The following is a 16668-nucleotide window of genomic DNA, read 5'->3' as shown; positions in this document are numbered from 1 at the left end:
ATGTCTGTGACACCACCTGCCAGATGTGAGCTGTCCTTGGAGTCATTTTGGGGCTGAAGGGGTAAAGGCTGGAGGTGTTGTGGGACATGGTCCCTGCAGGTCCTGTTGGTTGCTGGAACCAGGACATCAACAGCAGCAGGGGACAATGGGGACATTCCACACAGGGCTGAGCCATTGCTGTGTAACAATGGGCACTCTTTGCCAGGGCAGGGGGACACTGCAAAGGGGGACTCAAGTGGCACAGGCCCTGGAACAAGGAGGAGACCGAAGAGGAAAGAACCTGCTGGCTGTGCACCTCTTCCTCTTCCTTCTCCTCCTTCTAACACCTGCTACCACCTCCCACCCTGCCTGTTCCTCTCTGGAGCAACAGCACAAGAGGCTCCTCCTGTTCCTGGCAGTTCAGTGCTTTTGGACAGACAGCAGCAATGGAAACCATCACTCTGGGCCAGATGCTGCAGATTGCCCTCGGGTCAGCGAGAGCTGGAGCCGTTGACTTTGAGCAGCTGCACAACCTCCTGAATGCATTGCTTCTGCACCTGGGCCTGCACGATCTGCTGGTCCAGGAGAACGGGGAACCCCTGGAGGGGGCTGAGGAAAGCCCTTTTGCTTTCCTTAAGGAATTAAAGGAGAGAGTGGAAGCCAATGAAAAAGATATTGCTGAGGTAGAGGCTCTTCCCAGCCCCAAGTGCTCTCCCCAAGCCACCCCCTCCTCCGGGGTCTGAACCCCTCAGTGCCCAGGGCAGGCCCTGTGCTGCCCCTGGCTCTGTGCAGACCATGGTGGGTGCAAAGGCCCCAGGGACCCTGCCCTGGGCTCACCCCACCATCCCCCTGTCCCAGCTCAAGACAATGTGCCTGGAGCTCCGTGAGGAGGTCAGTGCGGTGAAGCTGGAGCAGTCCCAGATGGCAGAGAACATGCAGTACCTGATGCAGAACTTTAACATGGTGAGCTGCTGCTGGTGCCCCTTGAGCTGCCCCTCACAGCCCCTGCAGGCTCCCAGGATGAAAGGCACCAGGAGGGATGAGAGGGAAGGGTGTCCTGAGAGTGGAACGTAGGTGCTCATCCCAACCCACCTGGAGCCCACCCCAACCCACCTGGAGCCCATCCCAACCCACCTGGAGCCCATACCAACCCACCTGGAGCTCACCCCAACCCACCTGGAGCTCACCCCAACCCACCTGGAGCTCACCCCAACCCACCTGGAGCCCATCCCAACCCACCTGGAGCTCATCCCAGCCCCCCTGGAGCTCACCCCAACCCACCTGGAGCTCATATCAGCCCCCCCTGGAGCTCATCCCAACCCACCTGGAGCTCATCCCAACCCACCTGGAGCTCACCCCGACCCACCTGGAGCTCACCCCAACCCACCTGGAGCCCCCCACTTTCCATCTGCCAGCACAGCTCCAGGGAGGGCAGAAGGGCACCACTGTTCACAGGTCAGGCTGGTGGTTGAGGTCACTGCCTCCCTCAGACAGGGCTGCTGAGGCATTTGTGAACTAAACAGCCATCAGAAAAAGCAACCTGGGTCTAGGGAGGGTGAGGAGATAAAGGTCCACCCAGGAAATACAGCCACAGCCACTTGGCATGGCTCTGTCCAGGATCCCTCTATTGGTGTCCAAGTTAATTTGCAAATGTCCCTTTTGGATCCTGCTCCTGTGTTCTGACTCCTGTCCCTGTCCTCGCCCTCCTCCAGGAACAATTCCAGAACATGATGGATGAGTTCCGGAACCAGCTGTGGGAGTCTCTCATGGTATGTCCTTGGGCACACCCAGGCCAGGGTCCCCTCACTTCAGGACATGGTCCCCAGGTGTTCTGGGGGACAGGGGGGGCCAACACTCCTCTGGATCCATCCTGCCCCCAGTTACACAGATGGCTGTGATGCCTTTCTTCCCAAAATACAATCTGGAGAAGAGGCTGAGGCTCTCCCCAGCCCCAGAGGAGGTGAGAAACGTGTGCTGGGACATGCTGGAGGACATCCTGGTGGGCAGGAAAGCAGAAGGAGGAGGAAGAGGAGGTCAAGGTCTGGCAGGTGGAGTGGGATCACAGCCCTCTGCACCTCCAGCCACTCTGCCCCCCAGCACCTCTGCTGAGGGTGCTCAGGACTCCTCTGCCCTGTGCATCCCACCAGGAGAAGGACCGGGCATAGGCTGAGCCAGGGCAGCTCCTCAGCCGGCCCCACATGTGCTCCCAGCTTGTTTTCTGCTCAGAAAAGGGCCATGTTCAGGGTGGTGGGAGAAACAGCAGGAGCTGGTACCTCCCTGGCTATGGCCAGGCTGAGTTGGCATCCACCACAGCCACTCCTTGCCCAGCATCAGGCAGGACCATGGCTCCCAACCTACAGATCTCTCTGCAGTGGTGGCTGTGAGAGGGGGACAGCAGAGGGATGTCACAGGGCAGGGCTGGGATGCTGAGTTCCCTTGCTGGAGGCCAGAATGCCTTTCTGTTGTGTTAGATGGCATCACTCGGGTGTTTGCTGATCCCCCGGGTTGGCTGTGAAATCCACGGTCATGGAGGTGCCCAAAGGGCTAAACTGGCTGGGGAGAAACATTTTGGAGTTCAGCACAGGCAAGTGCAAGGTCCTTCACCTGCAGAGGAACAGCCCCAGCACCAGCCCAGGCCGGGACTCAGTGTCTGGAGCAGCAGCTCTGTGGGGAAGGAGCTGGGGCTCCTGGTGGCCAAGGAGCTGTCCATGAGCAGCACTGGGCACGAGGAGGGCACTGGTGTCCCGGGGTGAGTTAGGAGAGCATTTCCAGCAGGTCAGGGGTGATGCTGCCCCTCTGCCCAGCCCTGGCCAGGCCTCCCCTGGAGCAGTGTCCAGCTCTGGGCTCCTTGGGATGGGACACGCGGAGCTCCTGGAGCAGGTCCTGTGGAGGGGCACAAAGATGCTCTGGGGGCTGGGGCAGCTCTGTCCTGGGGAAAGGCTGAGGCTGCTGGGGCTGTTCAGCCTCAAGAGGAGACACTGAAAGGGAACCAAGGCTGGGAGGCTGGTGCTGAGCGTCCAGGGGGATCTGTGCCTCAGTTTCCCCAGGAAGAGCTGGGTTGGGAGGCTGGCTTGGGGATCCTGAATGCAGCCCAGTGTGGCAGCCAGCCCATCCTCTCCTTCCCAGTCTGCCATGAAGGAAATGCTGGCCGGACCCAGCGCCAAAGACAAGAAGGCTGGCCAGCCCCTGGAGGCGGAGGAAGACCTCGGAGGGCTGATTGTCATCGGCAATGAAAGTACCTCTGGGCACAGCTGGGGGGGGCTGCAGAGCGCTGGCCTGTCCCCCAGGCAGGCTCCCCCTGCCTCCCCTGAGCCTGGGCAGCTCCCTCTGCTTTCTCCTTGCAGTTCCCCTCGTGGAAAGGCCCAAGACAGCGAAGCGTGGGGAGAGCCGGCCTGACAGCCCCAAGGCAGAGGGCAAAGAGAAGGACGAGGCTGCCAGCAGCGACGTTGGGGACAGTGACACAGCACAGAGTGACACGGCACAGAGCAGGGCACAGGCTGCCACGGCACAGAGGGGCGTGGGACAGAAGGACATGAGGCAGCGGGGAGACACAGGACGGACTGACACGGAACAGAAGGACGTGGGAAGGGGTCCGCGATGGAGCGGCAGAGGACGGAGGGACGTGGGACAGGATGACATGGGACAGGATGACATGGGACAGAAGGGCGTGGGGAAGAGTGTGAAATGGGGTGACAGAGGAGGGACTGACATGGGACAGGAGGACATGGAACAGATCAAGAAGGAAGAGATGGAGATGGACATTGCTGAGGTAGAGGCTCTTCCCAGCTCCCTGGACAGTCGCCCTGCAATGACCAGCACAGGAGAGATCAAGGAAGAAGAGACCAAGATGAGCATCTCCAAGGTAAAGGCTCTTCCCAGCCCCCTGGGTGCTCCCCCTCCTTTGGGGTCTGCACCCCCATCTTGCTGCCCTTACACCAAGGGCTGGTTTAACACCAAGCTCACAGTGGCACAGGAGGCTTCCTTGAGGGAAAGGGGTGCAGTTCTGGGAGCAAGAGCTCGGGCTGAAACACTGCTCTGTTTGCTCAGGCTCCTCCCCATGCTCAGACAAAGATTGCAGATGGCATCACCTCAGAAATGCATCCCGGAGCCCCTGGCAGCGGTGCCCCAGTCCAGAGGGTGCAGTCAGTCCGAGGCGTCCCAGGATCCCAGGACCTGTGGGTGCCATCTGAGAGCGTGGCTGGGCCCAGCAGGTGAGTGCCACGGGGACAGCAATGGCTTTGAGGACAGCACTGGCCCTGTTCCCTCTGGCTGGGCCCATGTGGTGCCCTGGTGTGGGACCCATTTATCCACTGGTGGAACCATGGGGATGCTGATGAGGGTTTCCTCCCACTGGCAGCAGGCTCCCAGCACCCAAGGAACCTCGAGAAGGCGGCCTCAGGATGGAGGCATACCCAGCTGAACCTGGCATGTAGGTGCAAAGGCTTTTGTGACAAGTGTGGGGGACAGTGGCTTGTCCCCTGGCAGGGCTGGGACACGCAGTGCCAGAGCCAGGTCGTGATCTGCCCTCCTGGCAGGGCACAGGGGGGTCCTGGGTGCTGAGCAAGAGAGAACACAGGTGTGAGGGTGGTTGGGATGGTGTGGGAGTCACAGCTGTGGGAGTCTGAGCCCTCCACCTCCCATCCATCCCTGTGGGTCCTGGGCAGCCATGAGCAGCCACCCAAAATTATTTTGGAGGCACCAGTGAGACCGAGGTGAGCGTGTCCCAGGCTGGGAGCATCCCACCCCAACAAGGGGTACAGGAGCCCTCTCCTTGTCCCCTTGCCATGGGACTGGGTTGCCCCTGGGAGCCATTCCCATAGCAGTGGGTTTTGGGAGCTTCACCATTGTCCAATATGAGCTGGAGCTTTGTCCCAGCTGGGACTCCACAAATTGCCCATTTCCCCCATAACAGCCCCTTTATTTTGTAACCAGCCAGTGGGTTGGACTGTGCTGTGGTGGTGGTGGAGAATTCAGGCTCAACACCCCACGATTCCCCTGAAAAGGCTGGAACTCCCTGCAGTGCCTGCCCAGCCCCTCTCTCCCTGCTCTAGGATGTTCCTGAGGGTGCCCTCTGCCGAGTACGCACCTTGCGACCCGCTGGTGAAGATGTCTGCACAGTGAGTGCAAGGGGCTGCCACAGGGGCACATGGGGGCTGGCAGTGCCCTGCAGCGTCAGGGCTGCCTCGTGTGGCCCCTGTCACCCACCTGTGTCCCCTGTCACCCTCGCAGACGCCCTGGGTTCGTCCCGTCCACGCCGCCGGCAGCCCCCGGGCTCTCCATGCGCCTGCCCCGCCTGCGCAGGCCGGACCAGAGGTAGGGGGACATGGGGACCCTCCCCTGGCCCTGGGGACCCTGGCCCAGCAGGCAGAGCTCTTCCCTGGGCGGGTGGAAGGGGCTGGAGGTGCCCAGGCTGCAGAGGCCCAGCTGGGGTCAGAGGGGTTTTGCAGCCCCCTGTGCTGCCCTGCCAGGCCCTGAAGCCACACGGGATGAGCTGTGCCTGGTGTCAGCCTCAGCTCAGGCTTGGGGGGGACTTGGTGCTTCCTGTCCCAAAATCAGCCCTGCTCCTGCCTGCTGGTGTCCCCTGCAAAGGGCACCAGGACCTGTCACACCGTGGGGCTGCGGGGAAAGGGCAGACCCTGCAGGGCTGGGTGGGCACGGCTGAACTGCCTGCGGAGGAACGTTTCCAAGTTCAACAAAGGCAAGTGCAAGGTCCTTCTGCTGTGGAGGAACAGCTCCAGGCACCAGCTGGAGCAGCTGGATGAGGGGGAGCACCCCCTGCACCCCTCCCTGGCACGGCAGGCTGAAGCACAGGGTGCCAGGGCACCGAGCAGCCTGTGCCCTGTCCCACAGGGACGAGGCAGCCGACGGCTACACCCGCCGCTCCCCGATGTACTCCGGCGGCAAACACACCAGCGTCAGCCCCGTGCAGCGCATGGAGCCCCTGCTCCCGGACCCCAACCTGGTAGGGACGGGTGAGGAGGGGACACACCGAGGCTGGGACAGTGGTGCTGAGCGCCTGGGGGAGCGTCTGTGCCTCAGTGTCCCCAGGAGGAGCTGGGTGGGGGGTGCCGAGCGCAGCCCAGTGCGGCAGAGCCAGCCCATGCCCTCCTTCCCAGCCCGGCACGTACGAACTGATGGGCAAGGATGGAGTCGTGTACCGGGGCCGGATGGTCCCGGAATAAGCGAGCAACGCCGGCCTGCAGAAATAAAGGGTAACCAACCAACACAACAGCCTGTGCCTCCTGGGCGGAGCAGATCTGCCCTTCGTGCACAAGGAGGGGTTGGCAGCGTCCCCTGTCCTGCAAACAGCCCCTGTGAAACCCAGGCTCTGTGTCAGCAACCTGGGGTCGAGCAAACCCTGGCCTGACTTGGGCCCCACTTGTGCCCTGCCAGGGGACCCCCAAAAGGGGAACAGGAGGAGGAGGAGGAGGGGCTCATTTGCTGCTGGAAAAGGGGGAAATGGGGACCTCAGCGGGAAGGGCAGCAGCAGAGCACGGTTTGATGCCAAAAGCAAATCCCAGCCCAAGCCGCTGGGATGAGCATGGCTGAGCTGCCTTCCTCCCCTCCGAGTGAAGAAACCCCCTCTGGCACCCCCTCATTCCTCTCACAGCGCTGCCACTGACCGTGGGCACAAACCCCTCTGCTGCCACCTCCAACCAACAGGACAGGGACACCTGAGGTCCCCTCCTTGCCCTGGTGCCACCCCAAGGCTTGGGGCTGCTTCTCCCAGCCCCCTGTGCCACCCTGTCCTGTGTGCTGACATACCGGGCAGGGACACCCCTGGAGCCCAGGGGGGTGTCACAGCTGGGGACACACGGCTGGTGCACAGGGGGCTGGGGATGTCCCCTCCACACACAGGCAGTGACACTTCCTGGGGACACAGAGGCGGTGGCACCTCTGGGGTGAGTGGGAGGGTGAGAAACCCTGAGGGGAACCCCACCAGAACACGGGGGGGACCCAGAGCTTGTGCGGGACATCCCCTGGGGCTGCCCTGCCCTCCTGGTGGATGTCCCCAAACCTTCTTCCCACAGGGACAGCCTCCATCCCTGTCAGCTCCCTGTTGTCTGTTTGTTCTCCCTGCTGGGTTTGGTTTTTCAGGGAAAAACCAGGTGCTCCAAAGCTGCTCTGGGGGTACTGGGGTGGACACAGCTGGATGTGGGATCTCCCCAGTGCCACCTCCTGCAGGATAACTGGGAACACTCTGAGCAAACCAGAGCAGAGCCAACAAAAACCATCCTGCACTCCTGGCTGGGGTTGAGGGGCCTAAAAACACCTTTGGGACTGATTGCACTTCCAGGACATGGCCCAGCTGGGGTCTCCTCTGTGGTGCTCACCATCCTCCTGCCCTTTTGCTGCCCCAGCATCCAGGTGCACCCTGTAAACACCCCCTGCACCCCCTGAACACACGCCCAGCCCTGGGTGATCTTTGGAGCAGGGAAATAACCCCAGATGGATTTTTCTGCCTTTTCTCCTTGGAGTTTGTGCCATGCTGGGCACCTCCCCATCCCTGCAGACAGCTTTGGGCTGTGCCTTGAGCCTCCCTGTCATCCCTGACACTTGCAGAGCTGCTGTGCTCCCACTTTTGGGGTTTTGCCCCAGCTGTTTGGTGTGTGAATGCAGTGACCACAGGCCTGGTGAGCAGAGGGGGACACTCAGAGGCCACCATCCCCTCCCAAGTGTCCCCACAGTGCTGAGGCCTGGGGGGGCTCACCCCTGGCTGGGTGATGGGGCTGGGGGGGCTTTTTCAAGCTGTGAGATTTTGTGAGAGGACAGACAGGGGTGCCAGCTGCACATGGGGGCTCCTCACTGTGCTGGCCCTGGGTCTCCCCTTGCCCCTGATCCCTCCTCTTTGGGGACAGCAGTGGTGGCTTGTGCACACACTCAGTCCCCACTGAGGGGTCAGAGGAGTCACCCCCATTTTCAGTGCCCTGCCAGGGACACCCTCCCAGCACAGAGAAAAGGCAGGGACAGCTGGTGTTAAAAAAGTGATTTTTTTTTTTTTTTTTTTTTTTTTTTTTTTTTTTTTAGTTTTTATTATTTTTTAAATTAATAAAAAACCTTCAACCTGTTTTTTGCTGGGTCTTTTTTATCTTTTTTTTTTTTTTTGGTTCGTTTTTCTCTCTGTTTTTTTTTAAGCAACATTGATTTGAAAACTAAAAAACCCCCAGCTCCCCCCTGCCTGGGGAAGCACCACGTAGGGCGGTCACAGGGACAGGGGGACATCACTCTGATAAACCCCCAGGCCCTGGGGGTGCTGAGGGAGGGAGGATGGGGTTGGGGGCACGTCCAGGAGGGTCTGTGCAAGAAGCTGAGCTGAATTTGGGGAGCCAGAGAGCTGCTGTTGCTCTGGGCACTGCAACAAGTGCCCAGGGAAGCCAGAGCCGGGGAGGGTGTCCAGTGGCTCCATGTCTGTGTGGCTGATCTGGGGGGCCAACAGGCACCTCCATCCATTTATTTTTGTTATTCCTGTCCTGCCCTGATGTAGAGATGCTGGGTGGGGACAGAGCCACAGGGAAAACCCCCAGACACCCAACAGCTGCCTCCACGCTGCTGCTCCTTCTCTCTGATCTATATACATTAGATATATTTATATATTATAGTTATATATTTTTTTTTAAAAAAAGGGGAGGGGAGTAGAGAGCAGCCAGAGGCTCTCACAGCTCAGCGCCCTCCCTGGCAGCATGTGCTCCCCCCCTCTAAAAATAATAATAAAACCTAGAAAATGATTCCAGTGCGTTTCTCGGCCAGCCCCTGCCCCCCAACGCCCCGGCCCGGCCCCCCCTGCCCCCCCAGCCCTTGGGCAGCCCCAGCCTTATCTCTGCCCATCCATGGTGGCCACGGCTTTCTGTGGGGGGGCGGGGGCCGGGGGGGTGGGCGGCCAGGAGGGCTGCCCGTGGTGCAGGTGGTGGTGCAGGCCGTGGGCCGTGGGCGACGACGGGGGCAGCCACGAGGGCTGGTGGTTGGGGGGAGAGGAGGCCCAGAAGGGGCTGAAGCTGCCCGGGGGGGAGCAGGCCATGGAGGTGATGGGGCTGTTGCTGCTCTGCAGGCTCTCCGAGGTGCGCAGCTTGGAGAACATGGCCAGCGCGTCCGGGAAGTTGGGCGGCGTGGCCGGCGTGTTGCTGGGGGTGCACATCTGCAGGGCACACGAGAACGGGGCTGTCAGCTCACCCACGGGGGGGTTTTGGGGTCCCAACCCACCCATGGCTGAGGATCCCACACCTGGCACCCCCCACATCCACACCCAGGGGTCTGTGTGGCACCCAAAAGATGGGGGAGAGGCTCCTTTGGGCCACCCCAGATGAGGTGGGTTTGGGGAGCAGCACAAATAGGGCTGGCACAGTATGCAGGGTAGGGAGGGTGCTGGAGTCCCACCTGGCCCCACAGGACCCCCTTTCACACCCACACCCAGGGGTCTGTGTGGCACCCAAAAGATGGGGGAGAGGCTCCTTTGGGCCACCCCAGATGAGGGGGGTTTGGGGAGCAGCACAAACAGGGCTGGCACAGTATGCTAGGGTCCCACCTGGCCCCCCTTTCACACCCACACCCAGGGGTCTGTGTGCCTCTCCCAAAGGTGTGGGGTGCCCGGGGAGAGGCTCCAGCCAGTCTGGGAAGCACATTTGGATCCCAGATGCTCAAAGCCCACAGATGAGGGGGGTTTGGGGAGCAGCACAAACAGGGCTGGCACAAAGGGGTCCAGTACAGAGGGTAGGGAGGGTGCTGGGGTCCTACCCGGATCCCCTTTCCCCCAGGTTCCTCACCCTGCTCCCCTTCACACCCCACTAAGGCAGAGAGAGCAAAAGGCAAGCAGGGCCCCCCCCAGTTCCTGGTACAGGCTCTGCTTTCTTGGTACCCAGCTAAATTTAGCACCCCGACAGTGATGGATCCGTCCCTTTTTCCAGCAGAGGAAAAATCCACCAGGGAGGACCCAGCTCTCCTCAGGGGCTGGCACAGGGACCCCAAACCAGCAGAGAACTGGCTGAACTGAGGATGGGGAGGGGTTAAAGGGGGACAGGGGGGTGTACCCAACTCCCATGGGGCTGCACACACAGGGAAGGGGCTGTGGGCAGGGGGATGCCTGGACATGGGGGGGTCCATGCACAGGGAGACTTCATCCCTCTGCTTAAATCCATCCCAAATCCCTGCTGCCCTCCTGCAGCCACAACTCCTGACAGGTGTTTGTGGGGACTTTAAGCAGAGTTAAGGGGCTTGGTCAGTGTCTGCTGCATTAGCAATGGAGGATTGAAATGTTTCTCTGGGGAATGGCTCCTTCATCTCCCCCTTCCTGGTGCTCACAGTCCCTGCTGCCCCCCAGCACACACCTAAATCCCTCTTACAGGTTCCTCCTCATCCCCATCCTGGCCACCCTGAGTGATGCTGGGATCAGAGGAGCAAACCCTTGCTGGGGAGCCCAGACCCCTGAAGTTGGGGTGCACCCCAGCCTGAGGGAAGCAGCAGTTGGCTCTCATCAGCCTGTGGAGCTGGGGCACCCCAAAAATGCAATCAGGCCTGGCTGGCACTGAACAGGTTCATCCTTAACCAGGGATATTCCTCCACAGAATTCATTTCAGAGTTCAGCTTCAAGTGGTGCTACCCCAGCCTTTGCTTTTTAAATTAACCTATACATGCGGCAGTATTTGAAAAGATACTTGTTGGAAAAAAAAGCCCCAACAAATCAACAAACCCCCAAAACCTTAAATTTGCTCTGTTTTGGAAAAAACCCACCACCACCACAGCCAGGCCAGGAATGATGCTGGACACAGCTCTGAGCTTCTGGGGTGATGTTTGCCAGATTCATTTGAAATATTAATTAAAAAATAAGAATTTCCATGTAATTATTGCCCTCCTCCTCCAAGACACCTTGAGGAGAGCTGTCAGAGGGTTGGTCACTGACACCCCAAACAGCTCTGGCAAGTCCTGGCCCCACAGAATCTGTGGGGGCTTGGGGAGTGTGGGGAGCTCCCCTTGGGGTGGGGGTAATGGGGATCACCCATCAAACCACAGCCACACTCACAGCTTTGTTCCCTGACGCTTGAAAGAGAAATAGAAACCGCCAGCACCAAAGTCCTCATCTCACGTGTGGGGCATTTCAAACTGCACCAGTCAGGGTGCTGGGGAGGGGGAGGGAAACACCAAATCAACTCCCCAAAACAGGAGTGTCTGGAGAGAAGGTAAAAGGTATTTTGACACGACGTGGAGCACACGGTGTTATGAAAACATTGCTGGGGAGGGGGAGAACTGAGTGGCTCAGGTCTGGGGGGAAATGGGTGCCTGTTTTTGGGTGGCGGGAATGGGGCTGGGATGGTGCTCCCAGCCCTGGTTTGCATCCTGCCCCAATGGGGCTTTGGGGTGAGAGCAGCAGGGCCTGGATCTGCTCCCCGGGTTTGGGGTGAGAGCAGCAGGGCCTGGATCTGCTCTGATGGGACTTTGGGGTGAGAACAGCAGGGCCTGGAACTGCTCCCCCGATGGGGCTTTGGGGTGGGAACAGCAGGGCCTGGATCTGCTCCCCGGCCCCTCTCCTGCCGGGACCGCGGCTTTTCCACCGGGAGACCCCGCAAGGTGCCCGGGGCAGCACGGAAACGCGCAGGCTGGGGAGGAACTGCAATAAAAGGGCTTTTACTGCGAGCTGGCTGACAAAGCGACTTTCTCCGAGGGAAACCGAGCGCTGGCTGCCGGCAATGCCGGGCCGGCTGGCGTGGAACGAGGTGGGGGAATGATGGAACGAGAAAAGGGGGAAAATTCACCCTAACCCCGACCCGCGGCACCGCTCAGTTCCCCAACACTGGAGGATGGCGGCGGGGCGGGGAGGGGGGGGAAGAGGGAAAACAAGAAAGAAAACCCCTGAGAAACACAAAACAAAACACCCGGAGGGGAACAACTTCCTCCCTCCGGCCGAGGGGATGTGCCCTCGGCCAAGGTCAAGCGGCGTGGGGGGAATGGGGGCTCCAGCCGCGGCCCCCCGGCCCGGGGAGCCCAAGTCGCAGCGCGATGCTCGCCGAGACAAACTATTTCCTGGCAGACATTTTAGCTCGTGTTTACATTCCCCGGCTGCGTGTTCCTGCGGGCGCCCGGCAATATGGCTGGCAGGAGCTGACAGCTCCGGGGCTGGGGCTGCACCGCTCGGGGGGCTCGGCATGGGGAGCTCCTCTGGGGGGCGTGGGGAGGGTGCTGCTGTAGGGTGGGGGGGTATGGGGGGCTGGTGGTGCTGGCAAGGGTCTAAAGGTGTTTTTGGGGCTGGGGGAGATGGGGAGGGGATGGGGGGTGCAGGGGTGAGGGAGGGGTCCCACTTACCATCTGGGGGGGGTGGTGGCTGCTGGGAATGTTGGTCTCCTGGAAGAAGGCGCTGAGGGCTGTCTGTGGAGACAAGCTATCAGCTGCAGCCCACCCGAGACAAAGGGGGAGCGACCACAGGGGCCCCCCAGAGCTCGCCCCGCAGCCCCCCGCCCGCTCCCACCCCCCGGGACCGCCCCGGGGTGCCCAGCCCTGCCAGGCCGAGGGGCTGCCCGTCACCCGCCCCACCGGAGACCGTGTGCCCTGCTCGCTCTGGGGCTCCCCAGGCCAGGGGACACCCCCGAGCCCGTGTTTACACCCCCGAGCCCGTATTTACGCCCCGGACCCGGTGTTTACACCCCGGACCCTGTGTTTACACCGCCGCCTCCGTCCCCGCGGCGCCCCCATCCCCAGCCCGGAGCGGGAGGGAGGGGCCGGCCCGCTGGGCCGCAGCTCGGGTTTCGGCCCGGGTATAAATAGACCCGGCGGAGCCCGGGCCCGAGGCGCCCCCCGCCCCGCCGTGGGTGCCGGGGGCCGGGCAGGACCCCCCAAACTCGGCCACGCGTGTCGGTGAGCCGGGGCCGCACGGGCCTGCCGCCACCCCCATCGCCTTCCGCCCCGCGGCTCTGCGGCCAGGCGGGCGGCGGATCGGGACCTGGGGCGCCCCGGTTCTCGCGCGGGTTATCCCGATCCGTGCCGCCGGCGGCCCGGCCCGTACCTCGAACTGCCAGTGTGCCGCCTGCAGCAGCTGCTTGGCCTGGTCGGCGGCGCAGCCCGCCGCCAGCACGAACTGGTTGATCATCACCTGGTGCCGCAGCTCCTCCATGTTGACGGACATGGCGGGGCGGCCCCGGCCCGGCCCGCACCGCCCGGAGCGCCCCGCGCCCGCCGCGCCCGCCGCGCTCCACCGGGGGGACCGGGGGGCGCCGCCGGCCCCGCCCCCGCGCGCCGATTGGCCGCCGCCGCGCCCCGCGCCCCGCCCACCGCCGGCTTCGAACCTTCCAGCTGCCCCGGCGCCTCCCCATTGGCCAACGCCTGTGTTTTGGCTGAAGACGGCCCCGCGATTGGCTGGGGGTGGCGGAGGCGGGGCCAGGCGGGAGGGAGAACGGGCGCTGATTGGCTGTGCGGGGGTTTTATCGTGAGGCGTTGGTGACGTCACGTTCATTGAGGAGGTTCATTGAGAGGGGCTCGGCTTGGGGGCGCTCATTGAGGAGAGATGTTGGGGGGTTATTGAGGGGAGGTTCATTGGGAGGAGCTGTTTAGGGGTTATTGAGGGGGTCAGTTTGGGGGGCATTCATTGAGGGGAGCTGTTTAGGGGGTTGTTTGGGGGGCGTTCATTGAGGGGAGCTGTTTAGGGGTTATTGGGGGGGTCAGTTTGGGGGGCATTCATTGGGTGGAGCTGTTTAGGGGTTATTGAGGGGGGTTCGGTTTGAGAGGTTCTTGGAGAGGAGGGTTCACTGTTGGGGGGTCACAGAGAGGGGGGCTCCGCCCATCCCTGGATACCCCTGTTGGGGGGCCACTCCTGTGGGGGCTGCACCTTAACCCCCAGTCAGGCTCACCCCTTGTTCCCTTATCAAGGCTCCTCTCTTCCTTCAGCAAAGCTCCCCCAGCACTCATCTCCTTTTTTGGGACCCTGTTGCCCCCTCTGGGGATCCCCCCTTAACCCCTTGCCTGTCTCTCCCATCTGGGAACAGCTTCCCCTGGGGATGGGACCCTGACCAGATGCCAGGGGCAGGAGCAGGGACCCACATCCTCTTCATCCCCACACCCCTGCCATGTAAAGGCTGTGGGGTTCAGGGCAGCTCCCAGTTTGGGGGAAGGGGTTAAAATGGTTAAAATCCTGATTCCTTGGAGCTCCAGTCTCAGCCTGCAAGGATGAACTCTCCCCTTGTGTGCTCTCCCCACAGCAGGTTGGTGAATCCAAGTGGGACTTGTGCAATTTGTGCCTAGAAGTGTTTTGTTTAAAAAGGGAAAATTGGCATTTAAACCCCAAACAAATAAAGAAGGGACTTTGCCAATGCATGGTGTGAAAATAGGTTGATCTGGGATGAGCCACAGGAGGTTTTGATGTGGTGGTGGTGACCAGGGGGAATGAGGAGGCAGAGCAGTGGAAACTCCAAGCTGCATCTGCAGCTGGTTGCCCCCAGCACTGAGGCCTCTGTGGGGCTTCTGCAGAGTCCTGCTGGTCCCACGAAGGTGCAGTCCAGCAATGCCAGGCTGTGTTTGCCAGGCTGGAATCCTCCTGGGATATTCAGGGGGTTCCCTCCGCTGGGGTTCAGTGATGGCTGTGCAGGGTCCTGCTTGCCCAGTAAGATTTTGGTGGCTTTGTCTTCTTGGAGCAAAAACCAGCCTGGAGGCAGGGGAGGTGTGAGAGGAGCAATTGCAGATGCAGGGATTCCAGACCCACCTGGCTCTGCAGGCAGCCCTGGTGAGCTCTCAGAATCTCCTGCTTGCCAAGGCCACCCATGGGCTCAGCACAGCTTCGAGCTGGGAGCAGCTGGCCTGGGAAAGCCAGGGGAGTGCCGCTCATGGGCCCTTGGCACCCAAAGCTGTGACAGAGCAGTGCTGGTGACACTTGGTGAGCCAGCAGGACTGGGTTCTTCAAAATGATCCCTTTTGGGGTAGGATTCGCTGTCACCTCTGCATGCTGAGATGTGCTACCCTGGGACTCTGGGGGTCACTCCTGCAGGCCAGGGGACCCCCAGCACGTCCCCAGGCAGGAGCTGTGGAGGCCTGGGCAGGCACCAAGGAAGGGTCACCCCCTCCCCACTGCACAGAGCAGAGCCAGCCCAGGGGCTGCTCTGCTGCTTCCCCAGTTTGTGCCAGTTCATGCTGGGGGAACTGGGAATGGAGTGGCTGTGCAGACAAACCTTTTCTGCTGTGGGTGGGTTGCACGCCCTCCTGTGCTCTACCGTGACTCAGTTTCCCTCCCAGCACAAGGAGGGACCCTCTCTGTGTCACACACACATCCCACATCCCCCAGCCCAGCAGCACATGCATTCTGGGTTCAAACATTGCATTTTCTCTGGATTGCCCCTCCAGGTCGGCCCTGCTGGGGTTTCTCCTGGCTGTATGAGTGCTGGGAGGTGCAGCCGGGCAGAGCAGGGAGGGACCCTGCCCTCGAAGCCGCCGTCCCCGGCTCCTGCCACGCTCCCGCGCTCCACTGCGGCACTGCCCTACAAAATCCTCTGCTGCAGCAATCCGGGAAAAAAACCACAAGCCGTGCATGCAGGCAGCAGCTCTGCGTGTAATGACTGCCGGGTTATGGATCTGCACGGGGAGAACTTTGAATTATTATCTGCACCGAGGCCCTGCAGTCTGCTCGGTGCCGCTAATAAAATGTGCTGGCTCCCTCTCCCAGCTTCCCGCTGTATCTGGCTGGAGCAGGGCAGTGGGGCTGGCAGCTCAGCAATGCTGGGCTGTGCTGGAGCTTTAAATTATCCATGTGTACAACGGGATCCCCAAAAATGTTTGGGATCTGTTCCTGCGGTCTCGGGACTCCCAACTGGGCACCAGCACCCAGAGCTGGATCAGGCTCCCAGTGTGGATGCTGCCCTCAGCTCCTCTGAGAGCCATTGGGGTTGGAAAAGACCTTTGAGATCATGGAGTCTTAAATCCCGCTCTCCAGCGGTGCTCCTGCTGGCAGCCAGCCCAGGTGTGACATCCAGCAGCACGGACAGGGTGTCACCGCTGGCAATGTGGGTCCCGGTGTGACAGTGCCAGGCTGCAAACAGGGCACAAAGCCTCTGTGATTTGGCCTTTCTCAGCAGCCTCTGGGGCTGTGTGGGTGGGAGGCAATGGGAGGGGGTCCGTGTGTCCATCTGCAAGGAGGGGACAAAGGGGAGAGCCCCAGGGACGGCCTTTGCTCGTCAGCACTGAGCAGCCGAGGCCATCAGGGCAGCTGATCCACCTCCCTGCACATCTCCCGGTTGATATTTATAGCGCTCGTGTTATCAACTCAAATCAAAATCATGTGATGCTCCACTAACCGGCGCTGCCGGACTAATTAATCACCGGCGGGGTTAAGTGAGCGCTCAGAGGCTCCTTCCTCCCTCTCCGGCTCCAAGAGGGAAACGAGGAGGTGACCAGTGCTTCCCAGCGATTTAACTCTGGGGCAGCTGGGGGAATCTCTCGGGGTGCTCTGCAGTGGACAGGCGGCTCTGTGCCTCCACAAGTGCTCCGGGTGTGGAGGCAGCTGGGAGGGCAGGATGGGGATGATGATGATGATGGAGATGAGCACTGGGGGGGCTCTAACCCGGCCCCCCCAGCGCTGTGCGCCCCTGAAGCGCTGCTGGAGGAGATCAGTCCTGTGCCAACAGCTGCACTAAATCCTTCCCCTATAACCTGTGGGGAAAAGTGGGGGCTTGTCCTCCTCGCAGGGGACACGCCGGCGGCAGGGGGTGTCCTGAACTAGCAGGGCAC

At 61.3% G+C, this 16668-nt stretch overlaps 1 protein-coding gene across 1 annotated transcript; it reads right to left on the bottom strand.

Annotated features, from left to right (window-relative positions):
* Positions 1 to 8047: 8047 nt before the first annotated feature.
* UBALD2 (UBA like domain containing 2) lies at positions 8048 to 13153 on the bottom strand. The gene is made up of 3 exons (XM_058817343.1): positions 12965 to 13153; positions 12268 to 12330; positions 8048 to 9112 (listed from the first exon to the last, which is right to left on the bottom strand). Exons 1-3 carry the CDS (start codon positions 13082 to 13084, stop codon positions 8792 to 8794), a joined length of 504 nt encoding a protein of 167 aa, XP_058673326.1. The 5' UTR covers positions 13085 to 13153; the 3' UTR covers positions 8048 to 8791.
* Positions 13154 to 16668: the final 3515 nt, after the last annotated feature.

Source organism: Ammospiza caudacuta, chromosome 19, assembly GCF_027887145.1.
Source record: "Ammospiza caudacuta isolate bAmmCau1 chromosome 19, bAmmCau1.pri, whole genome shotgun sequence".
NCBI lineage: Eukaryota > Metazoa > Chordata > Aves > Passeriformes > Passerellidae > Ammospiza > Ammospiza caudacuta.
This window is presented reverse-complemented; position numbering and strand designations above follow the sequence as displayed.

Coding starts and splice junctions, on each gene's coding strand:
- UBALD2 (XM_058817343.1), bottom strand. CDS start 13,084: ATGTCCGTCAACATGGAGGAGCTGCGGCACCAGGTGATGATCAACCAG. Junction 12,331..12,964: donor CGGCACACTGGCAGTTCGAG/GTACGGGCCGGG, acceptor TTGTCTCCACAG/ACAGCCCTCAGCGCCTTCTT. Junction 9,113..12,267: donor GCCACCACCCCCCCCAGATG/GTAAGTGGGACC, acceptor TGTGCCCTGCAG/ATGTGCACCCCCAGCAACAC.